Source organism: Engystomops pustulosus, chromosome 5 (assembly GCF_040894005.1).
Source record: "Engystomops pustulosus chromosome 5, aEngPut4.maternal, whole genome shotgun sequence".
Taxonomy (NCBI): domain Eukaryota; kingdom Metazoa; phylum Chordata; class Amphibia; order Anura; family Leptodactylidae; genus Engystomops; species Engystomops pustulosus.
The window spans coordinates 191,643,992-191,669,851 of NC_092415.1; the positions used below are offsets into that span (position 1 = coordinate 191,643,992).

Below are 25,860 nucleotides of genomic sequence, written 5' to 3' on the forward strand. Positions count from 1 at the left end.
CATAGACTGTAAGCTCTTGTGTCACCCTCTCATCCCCATAGACTGTAAGTTCTTGTGTCACCCCCTCATCCTCATAGACTGTAAGCTCTTGCGGTCAGGACCCTCATCCTCATAGACTGTAAGCTTTTGTGTCACCCCCTCATCCTCATAGACTATAAGCTCTTGTGTCACCCCTCATCCCCATAGACTGTAAGCTCTTGCGGTCAGGACCCTCACTTATATATTTCCATATGATTGCATGATTTGTACAGCGCTACGGAATATGCTGCTGCTATATATAAAAAGATCATTATTATAATCCTTTCAAAACTCAACCAACATCTGATACCCAGCTGCTGTGACTCCCCCTCCCCTCCCCTTAGAGCTTCTATGTAAGCTGTCCATCTTATAAGCATGGCAGAATTCAGCAGAGATCACAGAGAGAAACTTGCCATATATCTGCCCACTACTTACTGCTAAACAACCAATGTATATTGGGCAGGGGACTGAGTGGAATGGAACATGAGGATAAGTCTAGGGGTCTGTCTAAAAACTGTAGATGGAAGTAAAACACATAAAGCCACAAGCACATGAGCTCTTTTTTTTTTGACCGCACAAACAGCTCATGACCCCCATAGCTTCTGTTGTGCACAAGCACTGTGCATGCACCATGTCTCACCACCACACCGTAACTGTGCCGTAACACATGCATGTGCTAAACAGGTCTTGGTTACATCACGATCCGGGCAGGAATGGGACCTGCTATATAATTTGTAGTGCATCCGCGCCATTTTCCTATGGACATCAGCTGGGGAAACTGTGCCCCCCCTGCCGATGTCCACCAGCCGAAACACTATGGAAACCCAGTTCATGTGTAAGAGGCCTAAGTCTGTATATTGTAAATATGGAACAATAGGTATTTCATTGTAGGATTTTATGCCAGTTAACATTTTGGATAAAAATGCTGCGATTGTTGCACATTTTTACTCTTTTTCCTGCTGTCGTTCACCACACAGGAAATGACAAGTCAGCCAATCGCCTGTCAGATGTGGGACACTGCTGTGGTCAGTGATTGGCTGAGCAGCACTTCCTGTATGTTGATGGATGGCGGAAAATCGTTAAATTGTTATTTTTCACCATAAAGAGCTCAATAGACTAACATGTTGTTCTGCATTTATTACTTTAGGCCAAAGAGCTGCCGACATACAAAGATAATGACTTCATCAATGATGGTCAGAAAATCTGTATCGATGATAACAACAAAAAGATGTTCCGAGAGAAGCTAAAGAAGGACGTAGAGGTAAGATTTATGGGTTTTGTGTCTACATTAGAGCAGGTGCTGGGCGGATTTTCATTCCTTGGAGTACATGTGGTCCATATACATGGGAAAGGATGAAGTACTGCATGTTACAGTGGATCAACCACTTGATCCAGATCACTGGGGTCCCATTTTCATGAGCGTGGGGGTCTGAACTGTTGGACTCACACCAATCACCTAGTTATCCCTATAGAAGAGGGAGGTCCCGATTCAGGAATAAAAAAGGAAGAAAAGCTGTAAAGACTGCTACTCACTCTAAAACTTTGTCCCAGCTTTTAATTAAACAACTCATTGTTTAAAGCAGGGGTCCCCAAACTTTTTACGTAGGGGGCTGTTCACTGTCCCCCTCAGACCGTTGGAGGGCCGGACTAAAGTTTAAAAATAAATAGCGGTACATGTGACCGCATCCATAATACACTCAATTAATTATTTAATATACTGCACCCCCCTTAAGAAATATTTTATATATATTGGCCCAATTAATTAATATACTGGGACCTCTTTCCATTAATCATTGAATATGCCTCCCCCCATTAATTACTAGACTGCCGCTCATAATTAATTATTTCCTACACCACCACCATTAATTACTTCCTATGCTGCCTCTCCCCCATTAATTATGTCTTATGCTTCCCCCCACCTTTAATTATTCCCTATGCTGCCCCTCACCATTAATTATTCCCTATACTGCCCCTCATAATTAATTATTTCCTATACTGCACCTCCACCATTAATTATTTCCTATACTGCCCCTCATAATTATTTCCTATACTGCCCCTCCCCCATTAATTATTCCCTATACTGCCCCCCACCATTAATTATTTCCTATGCTGCCCCCCACCATTAATTATTCCCTATGCTGCCCCCCACCATTAATTATTTCCTATGCTGCCCCCCACCATTAATTATTCTCTATGCTGCCCCTCATAATTAATTATTTCCTATACTGCCCCTCATAATTCATTATTTCCTATACTGCTCCTCATACTAATTATTTCCTAAGCTGCCCCTTATAATTAATTATTTCCTACACTGTCCCTCATAACTAACTATTGGCCCCCGGGCACCACAATCTTTTTACTGCCCTTTTTAATAAAAAATAAAAACCCTGTACTCACCGCCGCGCGTCTTCTATCTTCTTGCCGCGTCTGGGAACGAAGGGGTGCGCGGCCGCGTGATGACGTCTTCGCGCGGCCGCGCAGCCTAGTTCATGGAGCGATGTGCGCCGGGGTTGTCTTCCGGCCACATCGCTCCAGTAATAGTGCTCGAGCGGCCGTTTCTGGCCGCATCGAGCACTATACAGTGAAGGGCAGCAGCAGCTTCCTGTCCGGATGGACGGAGGCTCCTGCCCGACTGTCGCAGGCCGTGAGGTCCCGGCGCTGCCGCGGCAAACGTGGGGGGCCGGATCGAAACGGATGCGGCCCGCGGGCCGTAGTTTGGGGAACGCTGGTTTAAAGTAAGAACAAACCAATACTATTTTTACCCTGCAGGGGCACTATTGCCAAAATGTAACTTTTGTCCTTCCACAAATGATGAATGTGGTCGCGAGAAGTTTTTGCTCATCTTATGATCAGGAAAAGCTACTAACAAAAATTCCTAAAAAGTAAATGTCAATTTTTTTCCTATAGTTTTTGTCCCAATTGAAACTTATGGACTACAGCCTGTTGGTGGGAATCCATGATGTGGAAAGGGCAGAGCAAGAGGACGTAGAGAGTGAGGACAACGATGGTGAAGAAGAAGGGGAAAGTGATGGAACGCACCCTATTGGCACACCGCCAGACAGCCCTGGGAACACATTAAACAGCACAAAGCCACTTCCTCCTGGAGAGTTTGATCCAACTATCGATGTATATGGGATTAAAAGCCATGAAAGTAGGTTCTAATTCTATTATCACAACAATATTTCATTAGTCCATAGATGAGGAGAATTATGATTAGCACTTCAGAGTCACTTACCTGAACTTGCCATCAACAAAAATGGCATAAATCATTAATAGTTTGTGTACATGAAGGGTAACATACACCATGACCCACTCTTATCCTTCCAGAGATCTGGGCTTTATCCTAATAGTCACGGGTCTCTCCCCTCACTCAGTAGTCCTGATTTTAGGTGACAGCTGCCCCAGGTGGGCCAATAGACAGTAATACAGCAGATACTAAGAAACAAAAGTAGAAAGACTCCTGTATTAGGAACACAGGAGTAAAGCAGGAGGTAGTGATTAGGATACCTTTGCAGGACCTACTAAGATAGTAACAATTTTGCTAATGAGGTTCCTGAAAGAGAAGCTGCAGTAAAGGGGTTGGCCACTCTTTTACATAAGTTGTCCATGTTCCATTACTACCTTGTGGATAATCCCTGAATGTTTGATTCAGCACTCCTGCTACTTACTTCTATACTGTGTGCAGACCTTCCATGCTTCTTTACTTACATGTCTGAGTTCAGATGAATAGGAGGAGCTGTGGTTGCACAGTTATGACTCATTCTGCTCCCTCCCCCTCCTCTCTTCCTGTCTCTGTCAGTGAGGAAAGAGCGTGAAAAGAGAGACACAGTGGGTGACACCATGAGGACGGCCTAGAGCTGTGAGGGAGTCAAATCTGTATGTGCTATGATGTCTCTCATACACTGCCCACAGGAAGTAGAGGAGAATCTGCTCCATTAGTCTCCCACTTTCACCCTCAGTCAGCAATGTATCCACATGAACTATTACTATTTATCTTCTTTACCCGTTTTCTTGAAAACTGCCCCCACCATTAATTACCCCAATGCTGAAATACACGTTTCAGTTTCTGATGAGCCATATCTTAAAGGTGTTTTGGGAATGTTTGAATATGAGAGGAGAGGGTTGGCTACCGTATGTAAAGCCATTTCTTTTGTGTATGTTTCTTTACAGATGCCCCCAGAAAGGAAGTCTACTTCATGGCCATAATCGATATTTTAACTCACTATGATGCGAAAAAGAAAGCAGCACACGCAGCAAAAACTGTTAAACATGGAGTAAGTATCATATCTAAAGGCAATGTCCTAATTATATGTCCTATTGATTTATAGACTCCAGCCCCTAACATTCAGCAGCGCAGTAGCTGAAGCCCCCACTGATCTAAAGAAATGGGGTCCATTGTACTCCCCAAAAATAAGGCATCTGGTCGCAAATTCACACCTTCCCCGTAGTCTTTTATGGAAGATGCCTCTCCCTCCTGGAGCTGGATGAGTGAGGAAGAGAGGAGACTGAGATACAGGCTGCAGCTGCCTCCTCCCTCAGGACTCACCACACACTGCTAGCAGGGAGCCAAGTAATGTGAATTAATCTTATATAAAATACTGAAATTATTCAAAATACTAAGAAAGGCATTTTTACAATCAGCATAGTCTCAGCTGTTGGAACCTGTCAACAGCTAAAAATTACATTCCTGGTGACAGATTCCCTTTAAGTAGTTCCCTTAGAACTCAGACCCTCCCCAAAAGACAAGTTATCTTCTATTATATGGATTGGGAATAAGTTTATATAACTGAAATACCACCTAAAAAAGCATATAATATGTTTTAGGCTACATTCACACTGCCGTTGCCCGTTGTGCCGTTGCACGGCGGGGAGAGGAGGAGGTCAGCGCTGCTCACCCCCGCCCCTCTCCATAGGAACATATGGCGTGCGGCTCCGTACTACGGAGAAAGATAGGACTTGTCCTATCCTTCTACGGGGTACGGAGCGGTATGGTGCCGCACACGTGCGGCACCGTACCTCTCCCATTGGGCGCCATGCTCCCATTGCCGTCTATGGGGGACGTATATCGGCCGTATATACGCCCCCCATACGGCAGTGTGAATGTAGCCTTATACAGTAGTTTTAAAAGGGGTTGTCTGGGTTTTAAGAATTTGTCACCTGTTCTTGGAATAATTAATAATTAATCAATGAAATTGCGTGAAACACCTCCACTAATGGACAACTTATTGGTGAGCGTTTGTGCACTAGAACCCGTACAAAACGCAAGCCATAAATAGTGGAGTATCAGACCTGGCCATTGCAGCTGTTCAACATCGTAGTCTGTTAGAATCGTTGTCAGTGGGGGTTCCTCCTTGTGGAATACCCCTTTAAATTTGCACTTGGCATAGGACAGCTTCTTACTCTTATAATGTGATACTATGGTTGATTTACTATGTAAAAGTGACAAATTCTCTGTTCTCAGGCAGGTGCGGAGATCTCCACCGTTAATCCAGAACAGTATTCTAAGCGCTTCTTGGACTTTATTAACAACATCCTGACGTAACGTCTTCTGACACCAAAGGGAATTCTGGGAGACGAGACAGACATTGATGCAATATGGCTGGAAAGACAGACAGACCATGTTGTAACTTATGCTCACCATGCCGACAAAGACCCCTTGCAACTTACATCTTCTGGCAAAGATGACACGATGCGGGGGATGGGGGGGGAATACTAATATCCGTCGCTTCCTGGCATAGTCCTAGTTATTTTTTACTTTTTTCATGTTTTAATTGAAGAAGGAAGTCTAAATCTGCTTTAGAAAAGTTGCACAAAACCAATAAAATATATATAATGCACAGACGCAAGCCACACGAAAAAAATCAATGGATGAAGAATATGGAAGCCACCGGAGAAAGGTGCATGTGAAGTCGTATGAACTAGTAAACTGTAGATCAGTTTATTTATTTTTTATTGTGTCTTTTTATTAGATTGTCGAGTCAGTATTCATTGCAGATAAATAGTAAAAGGAGAAGATCTGCAAAACTTCACCGAAGAGAACGGATGCACGTGCAAGAACCTCGGGGGCGGAGTGATGGTATTCGGGGGAGGAGCAAATTATTATTTTTTTTCTCTTCATAGAAAAGAGACTGCCTAATGTCGACTTAACGGGAGCATTGATGCCATAATGACGATGTACACGAGTCTTTACACTTTTTGCCACAATAATCTGCACTTCACTTTAACAGGGATTGCATTGTCATCTTTTTGGGAAGTGTCGCTGTATCATTCACCTAAATGTTACGGAGATCTACTTGCTTGCATAGTTTTAGGCAAGTTCCGGTAACCTGTTGATTCGTCTCGAGCTTGCACACACACATGGGCAAGGCCATTTTGGAGATGGATCAAGAACAAGCGTTTACATTGTAACCCGAGGGCATTTCTCTCCATGTTCTCAGTCTGTGATATTCATGTCTGTATCCAGTATGTTCAATAGACTTTTTCAATTTTACGTGTTACAAAAAAAAAAAAAAATACAGCATCGAACAATGAAGTAGATTCGGTGTCCGGGCGCTTTTAACGTCTTGCTAATTTTGTTATTTTTTTTTCGTCCTTTGGAAAGGATTACAAGGTTACATTTCCCTGATTTCTGTTACAATATTACTAGTAAATTAATAAAAACTATTTGAACGCATATAAAAACCTCTTTGCAAAATTCTAAGTATTGGGAGTTTGAAAGCAGAGTTTCATCCTTTAAAGGAAATCTACCATTTGTTTTCATGCATTATGAAGCAAACATACCTTGAGCATGCTGTAGCTACACTGATGCAGAAACATGTCTTGTTTAATCCATGAACCAAATGGTTTTGCTCAAAAAAATAATAATAAAATTCAAGACTTTGGGAAAACTGGGTACATACTGGCTGCTCTGTTTCACAGAGCTTTCTGAACTGTCCAGACAGCACTAATCAACCTGAGCCGGATGACTCATACACAGCAGCTGGGGAATGGTGCAACAATTGATTACTTCTGCCTTTCAGGGACAACATAGTGATGACATCATTCTCTGGAGCAGTGCATAATTAGGGTAAGAGTAGAAGGGTTGAGCAGCAACAGGAGTGACAGAGCCTCCTTAACATAATTTTATAATTGTTTTTTCATCAAAACTTCTTATTTCAAGGATTAAACAAGATATGTTTCTGCATCAGTGTAGCTACAGAATTCTCAAGATATGTTTGGTTCATAATGCATAAAAGCAAATGGTAGGTTTCCTTTAAGTAAAAGACATGAACACCTTTGAGGGGACTGTTAAAAGTAGATTTATATTTCAGGATTACCATATATACTTTTGTATATGCCAAGGTTTTCAGCACAAAAAATGTGGTGAAAAACACCACCTCGGCTTATACACGAGTGTAAATAGAAACTTCCATACCCACCTTCTGATGCTCCCCACATCACCTCTTCCTTTTTCTCTTCACTCATAAAAAAGTGTCCATGCGCATGCCCGCTGGTGCTCACTAGGAAGTGGCTGTGTTGCTGCTGCTGACATCATAGTGTGCGCTGGTGGGCAGAGTGCATGGACGCATCTCTGCTAGCTTGGTTACAAGTTAACAGAAAAAGGAAGAGGAGCTGCAGGGAGTGCTGGAAGGTGAGTATGTTACTTTGTTTTACACACCAAGGGCTGCAGGGCATTTCATTATTTGGCGGGCTGCTGCAGGGCATTTCATTGCAAAGGGGGTTCATGGAGCATTTCATTACTGGGAAGGCTTGCATGGGGCATTTCATTACTGGAGGAGGGTTGTATGGGTAATTTCATTACTAGGGGAGGCTGCTGTGCATTACATTAATGGGCGAGGGTTGCATGGGGCATTTCATTACTGGAGGAGGGTTGTATGGGTAATTTCATTACTAGGGGAGGCTGCTGTGCATTACATTACTGGGGAGGGCTACTGGGCATTTCATTACTGGGGAGGCTGTGACCAATGCATTGCCCACCCTAAGCTTAAATCACAGTCAATACGTTTTCCCAGTTATTTGTGCTAAAATTAGGGACCTCGGCTTATACTCGAGTATATTCAGTATGTCTTTACTCATTGTGTATGTGTGTGTATGCTGACACTGCTGTGCTCTTAGCTCTCTGTATAAAGAGTTTTCTGCTTCTTTCTGCATTGAGCAGTTCTACAATCCCTTCACAGTGATTTGAGTAAAGTTTGAGGCTGATCCTCAACCTGAAAACAGCCTAAACTTTTTCTCAAAGCATTGGAAAGGAGTTCTAACTGCTCAATGCACAGAACTAAGAGCACTGCAGTGTGAGGACATACCCCTAGTGCATGTGGAGAAGCTGCAATCCTGGAATGTAAATGAATTAATTACAGTCTTGCTGCTACCTACAACTTACACAAAAGGTATGGTACCACAGATCTCCAGGGACAAAACCTAAAACTGTGCAGTTTTGCTTTGCCAAAATGGCAGACATGATTCATTTGAAGCTATTGGATTTTTTTGTGTGTAACAACTTCAGTATTATGGTAGTCAAGCCGCACTCGTTTCACAAGAGCTGGAAAACCACGGGTCTAGACTACTGCAATTGTACAATAAATTAGGACACCTAGGACATTTGTGGTAGGACCGTATATAACATAGTTAAAGGAAATCTACCATTTGTTTTCATGCATTGTGAACCAAACATACCTTGAGATTGATTTATCTACACTGATGCAGAAACATATCTTGTTTAATCAATTCATTGAGAGGTTTTGTTGAAAAAACAAGAATTAAATTATGATAATGAGACTCTGTCACTCCTGTGCCTGGCTTGGCACTTCTCCTCTTGCACTGTACCAGTGAAAGATGTAATCACTGTGTTGTTCCGACAGACAAAAGTAATCACTCGCTGCACCATCCCCCAGCTGCTGTGTACGAATCATCAGCTCAGGTTTATTAGTCCTGTTTGGACAGTTTAGGAAGCTCTGCGTAATGTGTTTATGAACGGCAGCGAGCAGCGCTTTCCCAAGGTCCTGAATTTTATAATAATTTTTTTTTTTTATCAAAACCACTCGGATCAGGGATTAAACAAGATATGTTTCTGCATCAGTGTAGCTACAGCATTCTCAAGGTATGTTTGGTTCACAGTGCATAAAAACAAAAGGTAGACTTCCTTTAACATAGTTATAGGGGTTGTCTGATGTAGGGAAATGTTTTCAAGCTGTTGGTGAGGTTGTAAAATAAAAGACGAGGAGGAATCTTTACACATCTCTTCTCCACTCCGTTACAGCAGTGCAGCGTCTTTTAAGAGCAGATCACCGGTGCAGGCTATCGAACATTGCAGTGGTGGCCCTGGAATTAACGGGAGAAGAGAGATGAGTATAGACTTAATTTTGTCCAGCTGTAAAATAAAAAAAAATCATACAGTAGGTGAAGAGACAAAGGTGACCGGCACCAACCTTGCAACGAAGAGACTCCACAGCATAAATTCTGTTGTTGCAGCTGCACGTCTATACCGACAAACTGGCAAGCTTTCCCCCGGGGTGCACACTGAATGCCAAGGCACAAACGAATTAGAGAAATAGAAAAGCGGAGTGGCACTCAGGATTAAAAGCAGGAACAAACTTTATTGCAGGAATATATCCAGGATATCCAGGATGCACGGGAAGGTGACGGGCCGTTTTGCCCACAAATCGCTTTCTCAAGCCTCGTTCGAGTTCAAGGGCTCTAGAAATACAGTAAAAAAATTGAAAAAGTTTCAAAAAAATGTAAATAAAAACCTTTAAGTTCAAACCACCCCCCGCTTTCCCTAAAACTTAAATAAAAACAACTAAACAAACATAGACATGTAAGGTAACGCCTTCCTAAAAGTCCTGATCTATCAATAAATAAAAAACATTAACGGAAAATAGTGCAAAAAACATTGAAATCACCACTTTTCCACCATTTCACAAAACATTAAAATTTGAATAAGAAGCGATGAAAAACTTTAATTGTTCCCGAAATTGTCTATACGGAAAATCTCAGCTTATCTCGCAAAAAATGACACCTTACACCGGTCCGTAAACCGAATTATGAAAACGTCATTGGGATCAAAATAGGGCGAATCAAAGAAAATGTTCATTTTTTTAAAATCTCTAGAAATTTGGTATCCTTGTTATCGTACTAGTGTTTACAGTGAAAGTTGTAGAAACGAGGCCCACAAGAAAATGTAAATTTCACTGCATTTGGAATTTTTTTCCAGCTTCCCAGTGCACTGCATGGAATATAAAACTAGGAAGTACAATTTTTTCAAAGAAAATACGTCCTCATGTAGCTCCGTACACAGGAAAATAGTAAAGTTATGGATTTTTGAAGGTGGGGGCAAAAAACTAAAACGGAAAATGGAAAAAGTTTAAGTGGAGACTAATAGAAGATTCTCACAAATCTCATCTTTTATCCATCATTCATAACACAGACGTGGATGAAACAAGCACAATCTATCCAGTGCTCAGCCATATATACAGACAATGACAGAGGCTAATTGCTACTTGTAGGTAATTCCACTTCTCTAATTTTCATTTACACCCCTCAAAGGCGAATATTTATCATGAATAAGACAGGCAGGAGGTTTGGCGCTATATAAAATATCTTTATAACATTGAAGTACTCAAGATAATAACTTCTCATACTATAGGCAGGTACTGGATAAGCTACACAAATAATTATAATTTGGGGGAGATTTATCATAAGTTTCTGAGTTAAAGCTGTTCTAGTTGCAGTTGGAACCAATCAGAGCTCAGCTTTCATTTTATAAACAGCTGTGGGAAAATAAAAAAAAACTGAGCTCTGATTGGTTGCATGGGCAACCAGAACGGTTCTGCTCTCAGAGACACTTGATAAATCTCCCTGGTCTGTATTTAGGCACCAAGGAGATTGGTTAGGGGGGAGGGGGTGTTCTAATGGAGGTCACTTCAAACAAATGGGTGTCCGATAAAGACAAAATTCAACACTGTATTGTGTGCCTTAACAAACTTTAGAAATCAGTAGTCCAGTGTTTCTTGCCAGTTTTCACCCTGAATTCTTTAGTTTTAACATTTTTTCCCTCTTCAGTCCGTGCCTGGAAATCATTGTAACAAACGAGTGAAACAACATATATAAGAAGCTCTGGAAATACCCCCCAGAGCCCCTCAGACTCATTAGCATAATTTTAAAAGTTGCTTTTAGATGGATTTTAGACATGGATAACAAATATAAGAAGATTACCACAGTCAAGGTGCCTGTGATGGATTTTGAGGGTAGATTTTCTATAACTTGACTTTCGGTGCTGGTAGGTAGAGACTTAGCTGCTGTCACTTTCTGCTCCCCTCTCCTGAGAGCTTCTATGTAATTTGTATTTATGGCTAGCAAGAGAGAATTCAGCAGAGATTTCAGAGTGAAAAACAGGGACAGAGAATGATAAGGATCAAAGTATGTTAACTTTTATTTGCCTTCTATGCAAATTTTCTAAAGAGGCTACTGCGGCGTGGAGTCGGAGACAGCCACTTTGATCCTCCTACAAGATATCTTCGTCCTCCTACCAGATATCTTCTCATAGCTGCCCGCCGAAGATATCTGGTAGGAGGATCAAAGAGGCTACTGGGGCATGGAGTAGCTGCCTCCGACTCCACGCACCAGTAGCCTCTTCAGAAAATTAGCATATTAGGCAAATAAAAGTTTTAAAAAGATTGCGGGGACGCGAGGATTAGCCCTTAAAAGGTCTATCCTCACCTCCAATAGAGGCACCTACCACCCGATCTACCTTAATGTACCTAAAGGTAGATCTGTGGTGGTAGGTTTCCTTTAAAGGACATCTACCACCAGGCTGAAAGACTGTATGCAAATGAGACTAAGGGGCTCCAGGTTCCATTCACTCCTATGGAGCCTGCAGCCCCTCAGACTCATTTGCATAGAATCCTTAATCCCGGTGGTAGATGTTCTTTAAGCAGTAAGGTAATAATAAGAGGTACAGAGATTGCAATCACATCTAGCACAAAGAGGAAGTGTTCTGTGCTTTGTCTAGGAAAGCTTCATCATTCTGGGCATTAACCCTGATGTACAAAACCTATAACTGCAACCTTTCATCACTACCAGGGATTTACCATAGGCCCTACCTGTGTTGTGTGTGGTGCGAACCAATTATTATTATAAATAATATGAATAACTTTTTATTATTTATTACAGCTGTTCCAAAATGTATAATGGACACTTATATGCTTTATATGGAAACTGCATGTCACAAACTGTCTTCTTACACATTTCCAAATATATATGGCAAAACATAAGTGCAAACAATTTTTTTTAGTGTTGAACATAAAGGTAAGAAAACAATATAATATTAAATATAAAAACGATATAGTTTCTCTATCTGAAGAGAACCAAGCAAAACAACAAAATGATACTGCTATGAGATGTAATTCCAGACTCTCGATGCATGTGGGTGACCTTTGTCTGTGGTGGCACAAACACACCTGGCCACAAGGGGGAGCCAAAGCACTTGTTCTAGAGCAGCTCCTCATGGTGCTAAATTTTAGCAAGTCATTTAATTGTTAAGCAATTTCAAAACTGGAAATGATAGTAGCAGAGTATCTATTGTCGAAATCACTTGCCCCGTGTATATCAGTCTTTATTTTCTGTGAGCTGCATGTTAGAAAAAATTATAATTGATTGATTTGGTTTTCTATGAAATGTTCCCTTTCTGATGCATTAGTACAACCAGATCTAATGCTTTCCTCATATGAAAAATTGAGTGACTTTCTAGTGTATTCTAATGCTAACTAGGACCTGGAACAACATTACACACTGCTAAAGGGGGTCCCATAATGATGCATTAATTATGGACAGGGGTCTTCTCAGTGAACCTGAGATCAGCTGTTGTTATAGGAAAGCAGATGACTTGGGTTTTCTATTTTGCAGCAATGCTCTTTAGAAATGAAACATTGTGGGGGTCTCGTGATAGATCCGGTAGGTGCCAGTGGGGCTTGGATCATACGCCGGCAGCATATGATACATTGGATGAAAATGTATCTGAATCTTTTTTTACTTACTTAATCACTCTTGACAAATTTGGAGTGTTCATACCCACAAAGAAATTTTACCCAGAAATAAGCAGTCGTTGGCGGTTTGGGGGAGTTCTCTTGTAGGGGATTTAAATGCCCTGATTCTTGAAAGTTAAATATTGGAAACTGTGTACAAAAACACAATGGACCGTCTGCGTCATATCATCTACTAACAAATTGGGGGAGATGTATCAAAAATGTCTGAAAACTGTTCTAGTTGATCATGGCCACCATTCAGAGCTCAGCTTTCATTTTTTACACAGTGTTTTATAAAATGATAGCTGGGCTTTGATTGGTTGCCATGAGCAACTAGAACAGTTTTGCTCATAGATGCTTTTGATAAATGAGGCCCAGTTGTGTCCAGCAGGAGGCGCCCCTTCTCTTTTCAGTTGATCCCAACTTGGATCAAAATAGGAGCGTCCTAGTGTGGGGGGAGTAAAGGATCTAATTATGTCCTAATAGGGCATAAGGAAAGGGGGGGGGGGCTGAAATATTCGGGATCAGTAGTGAAGATGACTAGATTAGGCTTGTGCCCTAGACACTAGTTGACCCCAAATTTGTACATGCACCTCTACTAATGTGACTACCATGATGAGGTATACCACATAATAATCTCAGTTCTGCTCCATGAGCATTGATGGTCGGGGTCCCCAGAGCTTCAGAGGATCCTGTAGTGGGCACAGGCTGTAACCGGGATCCCATAGAAGCAGCAGAAGACATCCATATTTACAGATTAGTAGGGTTTATATGGGGTGATAAAGGCTTGTCCCCCAGATTAAATGTATCTGTTGGGGACAATGAACCCCAGCCCGACATTGTGCCCATGTATATAATGGTTATATATGTCTGTATGGGCTCATGGTCTCACATTGGCGCTGTTTTTTTACTCCCGTGGGTCAGTGATTTCCACGGATACCTCACACCTCACTTTCACTGATCCCTTGTCTGTGGAAAAATTTATGAAACATGTCCTATTATTTTCACTGATGCGGATCACGTAAGGCCATAGAGGACTATGGGTCCGGTAAAAAAAAAAACGATGCCGCATCCGTTTTTTTTTACTGATGAGGCTGAAAAACCAGGTGCGATGTTTGCAAAGCAATGTTAAACCTTCACGGGTTTTTTTGCAGACACGGAGATAAAACGGGAAAAAAAACAGAGACGCAATAGAGACAAAATGGATGCATCAAAGAGAACGAAAAGGAAGAAAAGCCGAGACAAAACCAACGGATGTGTAACTGAAGCTGCACACCCACGCCAATGTGAAGGAGCCCCAAAGGCATACGTTTTTTACTTTTTACCATGAGTTTGGCTGCTTTGAACCTGTTTATCTATTATGGTAATGAGATGGAGGAATTTTCCTCTCTGCCCCTATCTAAAAGAGGCGTGGTTTTCCTTAACCCATCCTGGAAAACTTAGCATATTTTTCCAGAATCCCCCTAGTGGAGCATCAATGGCTTATTTTATATTTTAATTTATTCTGTTTTTGACCATTTTTGTCCGTTTTCCCCAATTATCTTAATAGAAAAACAGGTTGTAAGCAGCCAAACGCATGGTAAACGGTCAAAAACGGATGCATATTTAAAAAGCACACGTTTTTAAACTAACTGAAACCGTATGCTTAAAAATGGACCAAAAACTCCATGTGTGGCATCACCCTAAGGCTGGATTCACACGACCGGTGCCCGCCGTACCATAGCACGGCGGGCACGCGGCAGCGCGCGGGGAGAGGAGGAGGGGGAGAGCGCTGCTCACCCCCGCCCCTCTCCATAGGGATACATGGCGCACGGCGCCGTATGCCGTGAAAAAATAGGACATGTCCGCACGTGTGTTGCACCGTACCATATATACGTCCCCCTTGCAGTAGTGTGAATGCAGCCTAAGTGTGGGAATACACGACTCACCATCAGTCAGTGATGAGCCGGATCATAAATGGCCTTGAAGCAGTTAATTTTGTGTAACTTGTCAGTAGTTTACAATCACCGCCATAAACTTGTCAGGCCCATAGAGCCGCTGATGGCTGATAAGATTGTAGCTATTGTGTTCTGGGCCCATCACATTAACTTTACATCAGGAACTAATGTCTACTCAACTGTTTTATTGTCCTGACTTTTGATCACTAAAAAACAATGACCTTTGCCTTAAAGGGCCCCGGCTGAAGGCAACGATGCACTAATTGGTATTATCTTTAATTGGACTTAATTAGCTGGAGGATTCCTTTACACACTTCACTTCTAGCACACATACAAAAATACAATATAATTACCTACAGGGTGGAGGCATTTTCTTTTCTGCCCATAGCTAAGAGGTGTGGTTTTCCTTATCCCATCCTGGAAAACTTGCATATTTTCCCAGAATCCTCCTAGTGGAGCATCCATGGCTATAAGACTCCACACTCCACACATGGTGCATAATTGGCAGTATCCATAAGGAGAACTATTACTTCCCGACCCTTACTATACAGTGATGCTATATATAGCAAATATAGCATATCAGGGCATGATAACTGCAAATTTAGAGCGTGAAGAAATGTCTTTAAGGACATCTACCACCAGAATGAAGGATGGTAAACGAAGCACATTCTTCTTTTATCTTCTTATTCCCTGGTTTTACAAAAAAAAAAGGATTTTATTATGCAAATGAACCTCAGGGGCTCTGGGCTCCATAAGATTTAATGGAGCCTGGAGCCCCTCAGGCTTATTTGCATAGTTTTTTAAGCCTTTTATTCTTAAAACCAAGGGCATAAAAAGCTTAAAGAAAAGAGGATCCTGCCAGAGGGGACTAACACCAGTATCTCAGTGTTCTTGATTTACAATCCTTCATCCTGGTGGTATATGTCCTTTAAGAGTGATGTACTGTATATGTTCCCAATCTGGACAATGATCTCCAGTATATATGGGGGTTTCCTTAACAGATCTTCCACTTCCAATACAAAACACATGCACACCTGGCTGAATATAACTGCTGCACCAGATCACGACCTTCTAACCTCTTAGTGATTCCACTGCCTGAATGAAACTGCTACTATAATATGTGGGCTATAGTAAGTTTAGATGGTAACACATATGTGGCCGCAAATGTGTCCCCCCCCAGACAGTTGTGTGAATGAGGCCTAAAGCTGTACTGCTATTGGATGCTATAGGCCACAAAAACAGATAGTTCCCCATATAAATGCTGCTGGAAAAGCCAAGTTCATGCCACCATTTTGCCTAGGATCATCACAACCCATTCCCATAGAAGCCTGGAGTCTATGAGATCACCTGATCTGTAACATAATCCCCATATACTGCAGTACAGCCACATAGTGGGAGCAATCAGACCCTCTAGGGGGGTGATGGCAAACCTTTTAGAGGTCGAGTGCCCAAACTACAACAAAGATCCGCTTATTTATAGCAAAGTGCCAACACAGGAATTTAATTTGTGATTTATACTCCCTGCTTTGTCACAGTTTTCATTGATACCAGCACCTGAGGACACCAATAAAGCAGAACATAGTCCCAAGTACAGCTGTCACTTTAATATAGCTCTGTGCACAGCAAGTCCTGGGCTGTCTGGGACTGCAGGAAGATACCTGGAGTCATCTCTGGTGATGGCCTGAGTGCCCACAGAAAGGGCTCCGAGTGCCACCTCTGGCACCAGTGCCATAGGTTAGCCATCACTGGGCTAGGGGGTGTAAAAATGAAGTCAAAAATAAAATGTAATAATAAAAATAAACAAACATAATCATAAAGATGGTACGTATTGCCATGTCCCAATCAAAATTTTGAAACAATTATTCCCTAAAGATATTAATAAGTGAGGGGATCAGTAGGAAGGGGTTAAAGGGGACTATATGAAAATTAGTACAAATGGATCTTTACTTCCGCTTTACTGGTCATATCATCTGCACTGCCATTTGTTCAGCTTAACCTCATTCAAAGCCCATTTTCTAATTCTAGATGAGTTTTTGGATGTGGGTTGTTAAAATATCTCCATTATTATCATGTGTGCATGTGATGAACTGTTAGCTTACATGATGTGGCATCACATGATATTTTTTTGTTTATTTTTTATGTTGCATAGAGTTAATTTTTCATTTAGGAACCAAAGACCTTTGTTTTCAGTAATGAAAATTGAGGTTTTTTTCAAGTGCACCTGCTCAGAGTATTAGCATTTTTGTTACTTTTTTGCCGTGCAAACATCTGTATAGCAGCCGCTCACTATGTCAGATAAGGCGCAGGGACTCAGAACCACTAAGTGCCGGACTTTTGCTTGGACCCAAAAAAGTCGTAAATTAGAGACAAATTTTGCCCAAAAAATTGCAAAAACTGTTTAAAAACCTTTGGTTAATGTCCCCCATAGAACGTTATGTTCTGACATTTTCCGATCAGAAAATATTGTCACAATGGGGCAGATACACTCACCGGCCACTTTATTAGGCACACCATGCTAGTAACGGGTTGGACACCCTTTTGCCTTCAGAACTTCCTCAATTCTACGTGGCATAGATTCAACAAGGTGCTGGAAGCTCCTCAGAGATTTTGGTCCATATTGACATGATGGCATCACACAGTTGCCGCAGATTTGTCGGCTGCACATCCATGATGCGAATCTCCCGTTCCACCACATCCCAAAGATGCTCTATTGGATTGAGATCTGGTGACTGTGGAGGCCATTTGAGTCCAGTGACCTCATTGTCATGTTCAAGAAACCAGTCTGAGATGATTCCAGCTTTATGACATGGCGCATTATCCTGCTGAAAGTAGCCATCAGATGTTACAGGGTACATTGTGCTCATAAAGGGATGGACATGGTCAGCAACATTACTCAGGTAGGCTGTGGCGTTGTACCAAGGGGCCCAAAGAGTGCCAAGAAAATATTCCCCACACCATGACACCACCAGCACCAGCCTGAGCCGGTGATACAAGGCAGGATGGATCCATGCTTTCATGTTGTTGACGCCAAATTCTGACCCTACCATCCGAATGTCGCAGCAGAAATCGAGACTCATCAGACCAGGCAACGTTTTTCCAATCTTCTACTGTCCAATTTCGATGAGCTTGTGCAAATTGTAGCCTCAGTTTCCTGTTCTTAGCTGAAAGGAGTGGCACCCGGTGTGGTCTTCTGCTGCTGTAGCCCATCTGCCTCAAAGTTCGATGTACTGTGCGTTCAGAGATGCTCTTCTTCCTACCTTGGTTGTAACGGGTGGCGATTTGAGTCACTGTTGCCTTTCTATCAGCTCGAATCAATCTGCCCATTCTCCTCTGACCTCTGGCATCAACAAGGCATTTCCGCCCACAGAACTGCCGCTCACTGGATGTTTTTTCTTTTTCGGACCATTCTCTGTAAACCCTAGAGATGGTTGTGCGTGAAAATCCCAGTAGATCAGCAGTTTCTGAAATACTCAGACCAGCCCTTCTGGCACCAACAACCATGCCACGTTCAAAGGCCACAAATCACCTTTCTTCCCCATACTGATGCTCGGTTTGAACTGCAGGAGATTGTCTTGACCATGTCTACATGCCTAAATGCACTGAGTTGCCGCTATGTGATTGGCTGATTAGAAATTAAGTGTTAACGAGCAGTTGGACAGGTGTACCTAATAAAGTGGCCGGTGAGTGTACATATTAGTCTTGAAATTTGTGCTTGCATGTTTTTGTTTTTTTCAGCAGTTCTGGTGTTTGATCTATCCTTTAGATAAATCATTAAATTTTTTTTGCAATTTCTGAAATTTTGCACAATTTTTTCGTGCAATTTTGCAATCTATACCAAACTATTTCCTACACCTGGTGGGAACTGGTGCATACTGTATATGTGAATTTTCATGTGAGCTTTTATCAGTCATAAATCATGCACCAATATCTCTTAGCAGATATCAACAAAGGAGGTAAACCATTAAGGCACAAGCTTTAGAGAAGTTACCCAAAAAAATGCACAAAAAGGAAAGAAAAAAATTGCAAATGTGAAGATACTTCTTCCCCAATATTTGTACGTTTTCTTTTACCATTTACTATGAGGCTACAAGGGGTTATTTATCTGTTTTTTTTGCGCAATATGATATTGATCTGGCGATTTTTGTAGTTTTACAGATTGATTGCTGTTTGGATCATTTAGCGTAAAATAAATTTCGTCTTTTGTTATGAACAACTGAACAGATTTTAGTAAAGCAACATGTTCAGCCACCATTATCCTCACAGCACTGTTACTGGTGCTATGTAATCTAATTATAATTATCTATCTATGGGCCACATTTATCACTTTTGTGCGCCTAAGTGTAGTAGTTGCGCCTAAATTCTGGCGCACTGTTTTGCCAGAATTATCACAAGCTACAACATACCTCCCAACATTTGTGAAAAGGAAAGAGGGACAAAATGGCGGCACGCGTAGCCTAAGCCACACCCCCAATCACTCCCTGGCCACGCCCCAAATTTTAACCATATTAAAATAATAAAAATCATCTCAATAAAAAAAAAAAAAATAAATTATCCTCATTGGGATTTGAACCCAGAACCTGCAGTGTCTATGTACAATAATAACACAGCGCCTCAACCCACTGAGCTATAATCTCTGTGATTATCTAGGGGGAGAATTTTGGTAACTAAGAACTATGACTATATACTGCCTTGGTATATAGGGAGGGATCTTCTCAGATTATTGTAATTATTGGGACTATTATTATTATGGAGATTATTATTATTATTATTATTGAGATGATTATTATTATTTTTACCATTATTAATAATCATCTCCATAATAATAAAAATAATAAAATTGATAATAATAATAATAATAGTCTCAATAATTACAATTATAATCTCTGAGAAGATCCCTCTCTATATATCAGTGCATTAGTCTGTGTCACAGTGTAAATGGCAGATAACACTTCTTAGTTACCAGAAATCCTCAGCTCTGTATCACTGGGCTTGTAGCTCAGTTAGTTAAGCTCCTGTCTATGGTGCACAGGGTCCCAGGTTCGAATCTCAGCCTGCGCAGAACTTTATGTAATTTAATTATATAAATAGCTTGTGTCTGGGGAAGCCCTGGAGACCATATATGGAGAGATACTGCCGACACTTCTCTGAAAAGGATTCCCTGCCCGATGTCTGCTCTGGGGAACCCTAGGAGATGCAGTGACCATATATGGACAGATGTTGATCTGAACCTGATGACGTGGTCCCTGCTCTCCGCTAAGCCCGACACTTCTCTGAAAAGGATTCCCTCCCGATGTCTGTAGAAGCCATTCTGTACTGTGAGTTCAGACTTTCAAAGTATTTACTATGGGGACACAGCGCCGGGACCTGGGGGGAGAATCCGTGATGCGGGGCAGCGGTACGAAAAACGGGAAAGTCCCGTCAAAATCGGGACAGTTGGGAGCTATGGCTACAACCATCTGTGATAAGTATATTTTCTGCCTCTTATTAATCACTTTACTTTAACACAGTTTAGGCGCAGTTTAGGCGCAATGTTAGATTCGGGCACTTACATGTCATCCTGCTACAAGCTCCTCTCTGCTTCTCCCACAGCCCAGAATGAAGATAACACTCACAGCAGCACCCAGGTGTGTGACACCCTGCACCCAGTGACCTCCTCAGCAGGGGCTTCTCCTGGAGGTGATCCCCCAGTGCTGGTCTCCTGCTGCACCCCTGTAATTCTGCACAGTATCCCCCTCAGACACACTGGTGACACTGTGCAGAATTACATGGGGGACACTTGTCAGTACTATGTGCAACATTCTGCAAATTTCTCTTCTCTCTTGCTGTGAGCTCAGCGTTTTGCAGAATGTTTTGTAAATAGAAGGTGATGAACTGTAAATAGAGTCTGCAGCTCCTGTCTGCAGAGTATCTCATGTCTGTATGATCTGTTCCAGTGTCTGGCTGAGCTTTGCTGCTAGAAATGAGCTGTTCTGCAAAGGGGCTCAGTGCTTTCTTCTCAGATAACGCCACCTTCGGGCTGGAGTGTTTTTGCGCCCGTTTTTGCGCCTAAATGAAAACGTTGCAAGTTTTGAATATCATTAGGCGCAGCAAAAGATCTGGATTGGTAAGATAGATGAGGTAGATCTCCTATCTACCTATCTATCTATCTTTCTATCTTCTATCTATCTATTCATCTCAAATTTATCTAGCCATACATTATCTATCTACCTCATCATCTATCGCATATATATCTACTGGTATACAAGCCCTGGTAAATCTGCTCCTAGGTTCTTTGGGCACAGCTTGCCACGACAAGGCTATCTAGTTATCTATCTATCTCATATCTATCTATCTATCTCTACTGAATATTTCCATTCCTTTTATCAGTTTGTATTGCCTAACAATATAAAGAAAGTCCCCTACTTAAGGACACCCGACTTACAGGCGACCCCTAGTTACAGACGGACCGCTCTGCCCACTGTGACCTCTGGTGAAGCTCTCTGGATGTTACTATAGTCCCAGGCTGCAATGATCACCTGTAAGGAGCCTGTAATGAAGCTTTATGGATAATCCTTCTTCCCTTTATAGCAAAAAATGAAAATATTATTGACACAATTTTTGTATGTAGTTACAGTTATAAAATAAACCTGTTCCGACTCACATACAAATTCAATTTAAGAACAAACCTAACGAAGTTATCTTACACATAACCAAGGACTGCGTGTACTCTGGTGTATGTACAAATGTACATTTTGATTATTGTCGATATAGTTAAGATCCAGATTTCCTAAAATTCACACTTGTTCATTTATGTATTAGTAAAAGAGGACTAGAATTAGTAAAGCATGCTATCACAAGGGCATCAGCTTGTCTTCATGTATGTAATCAGTCTTTTAATGTAACTCAATAAAACATTGAAGATTTTTTTAGTCCAATGCCGGAACTCCTTCAATTTTTCTCCAGTGTTTGTTTTGTTGGTGTCCGGACAACTTGTTCCATTGCATGGACCTGAAATGTGATCGGACCCACAGCTATAAGAATCTCCAGGGGTGAGCTGTATTGGAATTTTTTCCAATATATTAGACCACCCAGGACATACCCAGGGATTGAATATGACGAGCGCTTCCTGGTGAATGTGTTCATCCATAAATTAAACACCCAACTCACCTTACAGGGGTCCACAGCAGCAGTGTAAATCAGCCCCCCAAGGGCCCCATATACTCACTGCTACTAATGGAGAAAACATAACTAGAATAACAATAAAGACAATACAGAAAGTGGAAGCAAATATGTCAGAAAGATAGAATTTTAAAGTCACTGCCAGGAAATCAGCCAAAAATCCTGGATTCTTAATGAGAACTCCACCCTAATGGGATCCGTCCAAATCCTAGAAGATAAATGTTTAACCCTGAAGATCATTTATTCAGCAAAAATAAATCCAGTGTAGAAATATATATACCAAGTATAAGCCGACCCGAGTATAAGCCGAGGCCCCTAATTTTACCACAAAATACTGGGAAAACCTATTGACTTGAGTATAAGCCGAGGGTGGGAAATGCATTGGTCACAGCCTCCCAGTATATAGCCAGCCAGGCTCTGACCCAGTGTATATAGCCTGCCAGACCCTGCCCCAGTGTATATAGCCTGCCAGACCCTGCCCCAGTGTATATAGCCTGCCGCCGTTGCCGGACAGATCGCACAGAAGATATACAGGGGTCACCGGAAAGGTGAGTTTAGATATATTTATTTTTTTGACTCGAGTATAAGCCGAGTTTGGGTTTTTCAGCACATTTTTGTGCTGAAAAACTAGGCTTATACTCGAGTATATAAGGTATATACATATCATTTTTATTTTATTAAAATAAAAACAAATAAATACACTCTGTTATGACTTATTAAAAAAACAATACTAAAAGATCCCCCAATATCTATCTATCTATCTATCTATCTATCTATCTATCTATCTATCTATCTATCTATCATCTATCTATCTATCTATCTATCTATCTATCTATCTCATATCTATCTATCTCATATCTATCTATCTATCTATCTATCTGTCTATCTATCTATCTCATATCTATCTATCTATCTCATATCTATCTATCTATCTATCTATCTATCTATGTATCTATCTATCTATCTATCTATCTATCTATCTCATATCTATCTATCTATCTATCTATCTATCTATCTATCTCCTATCTATCTATCTCATATCTATCTATCTCCTATCTATCTATCTATCTATCTATCTATCTATCTCATATCTATCTATCTATCTATCTATCTCATATCTATCTATCTATCTATCTATCTTTCTAAAAAGTAGAAGATCCAGAGCAGCACCGCTAGGGGTGGGTGCAGAAGCCGATGATCCCTTGGCCAGGGTCTCCAATATAGGTTCAGTGAAGAGGCAGCACTCTTTGTAGTGGTGAAAGGGGTGAAGCTTTATAACGTCGCTTTTTATGGAATAAAGCTTCACCCCTTTCACTACTACAAAGAGTGCTGCCTCTTCACTGAACCTATCTATCTATCTATCTATCTCATATCTATCTATCTATCTCATATCTATCTATCTATCATCTATCTATCTAATTCCAAGAAAACGAGCAGCACTCCATATAAAGTGAAAAAAGTGTTTTTTCTTCTTTATTCCATCATTGGTAACAACAGTAGCAACGTTTCAGCTCAAAAGAGCCTTTCTCAAGGGCTCACTTTATATGGAGTGCTGCTCGTTTTCTTGGAATTAGTTACAAGGGATCCACAGCCGGTCCTGTGATGCCTGCACCCACACGCTATTTTGTTTGCTTGAGTGCTGCTTGAACTTTCTATCTGTATCTATCTATCTATCTATCTATCTCTCTATCTATCTATCTATCTATCTATCTATCTCATATCTTTCTATCTATTTATTGATCTCATATTTATCTATCTATTTCATATCTATGTATCTAACTATTATCTATCTATTATCATATATATATACACTCACCGGCCACTTTATTAGGTACACCATGCTAATAACGGGCTGGACTGTGGAGGCCATTTGAGTCCAGTGACCTCATTGTCATGTTCAAGAAACCAGTCTGAGATGATTCCAGCTTTATGACATGGCGCATTATCCTGCTGAAAGTAGCCATCAGATGTTACAGGGTACATTGTGGTCATAAAGGGATGGACATGGTCAGCAACAATACTCAGGTAGGCTGTGGTGTTGCAACGATGCTCAATTGGTACCAAGGGGCCCAAAGAGTGCCAAGAAAATATTCCCCACACCATGACACCACCACCACCAGCCTGAACCGTTGATACAAGGCAGGATGGATCCATGCTTTCATGTTGTTGATGCCAAATTCTGACCCTACCATCCGAATGTCGAAGCAGAAATCGAGACTCATCAGACCAGGCAACGTTTTTCCAATCTTCTACTGTCCAATTTCGATGAGCTTGTGCAAATTGTAGCCTCAGTTTCCTGTTCTTAGCTGAAAGGAGTGGCACCCGGTGTGGTCTTCTGCTGCTGTAGCCCATCTGCCTCAAAGTTCAACGTACTGTGCGTTCAGAGATGCTCTTCTGCCTACCTTGGTTGTAACGGGTGGCGATTTGAGTCACTGTTGCCTTTCTATCAGCTCGAACCAGTCTGCCCATTCTCCTCTGACCTCTGGCATCAACAAGGCATTTCCGCCCACAGAACTGCCGCTCACTGGATGTTTTTTCTTTTTCGGACCATTCTCTGTAAACCCTAGAGATGGTTGTGCATGAAAATCCCAGTAGATCAGCAGTTTCTGAAATACTCAGACCAGCCCTTCTGGCACCAACAACCATGCCACGTTCAAAGGCATCAAATCACCTTTCTTCCCCATACTGATGCTCGGTTTGAACTGCAGGAGATTGTCTTGACCATGTCTACATGCCTAAATGCACTGAGGTGCCGCTATGTGATAGGCTGATTAGAAATTAAGTGTTAACGAGCAGTTGGACAGGTGTACCTAATAAAGTGGCGGTGAGTGTGTATATATATATATATATATACACACACATACATGTATATCTCATATCTATCTATGTATCTATTTCATATCTATGGGGGCCATATATCTTAGTCTGAAGCACCTTTTTTGGTTGACTTTTGGGGACTATTCGAGTTTCCTGGTTTGCGCCAAATTTCTCTTTGTATTTCTTCTGCTTCCAGATGTTTGTTCCCTATTTAACATTGATTTTTGCCTATATGGGCGCAAATACTTGTACAATAACACGCCAGTCCTGACCATGCTTAGGAAAGGCAATGGTGTGATTTGCACAACAAATTGTGCCTTTTTAAAAATTTGCGCCTGATAAGGCTAAAAAAACCTGCATTTAACAAAGAGCCAAAAAGACAAAGACAAATGAGGTGCAAAAAATACTCACAAAAGGCGCAAAAAGAGCTCAGAGAAGGGGGAAATAAGATAAATGACCCCCATGATATCTTTTATCTATCTCTATCTATATAACATCACAGAATATCTTTTTCATTTTCTAGGTGGATTTTTTTTTTGAACTGTGTTTACTCCTATTGAAACTGAATACACATTAAAATACAAACAATTATTTATGGCAGTTTTTAATTATTAACAATAATTACAACATAAAAGCAAGAATTTTAAAATATTTTTTTACTGCTATCACAGACGTTTGTTTCCGGTTATATAATGTAATTGTTTTACTGCCTTTTTGTGTGCAATTATTAAGTTAATTTAATATCAATGAACAATAAATAAGATATTTTCTTTTTATCTCGTCTTTATTAAAATTTGCAATTCTGTAATTTTGTTCTGAGAATGGGACTGGTCGGAGGTACGAGGGGGGGGGGGGGGTTGCTGAGCACATGTGAAGAATCTGGGCCCGGGCTACATAAAGCTTTTAGTATT

The 25,860-nt window shown here is 41.2% G+C and overlaps 1 protein-coding gene across 1 annotated transcript in view; it reads left to right on the forward strand.

Annotated features, from left to right (window-relative positions):
* The window catches only part of PIP4K2A (phosphatidylinositol-5-phosphate 4-kinase type 2 alpha), a 97,432-nt gene extending 90,732 nt beyond the window's left edge, over nt 1–6,700 (forward strand). The window contains exons 8-11 of the mRNA XM_072154174.1: nt 1,166–1,279; nt 2,926–3,169; nt 4,189–4,292; nt 5,480–6,700. Of these exons, the coding sequence (XP_072010275.1) occupies nt 1,166–1,279; nt 2,926–3,169; nt 4,189–4,292; nt 5,480–5,560 (543 nt within the window). The 3' untranslated portion in view covers nt 5,561–6,700. The remainder of the gene's footprint in view (nt 1–1,165; nt 1,280–2,925; nt 3,170–4,188; nt 4,293–5,479) is intronic.
* Nucleotides 6,701–25,860: the final 19,160 nt, after the last annotated feature.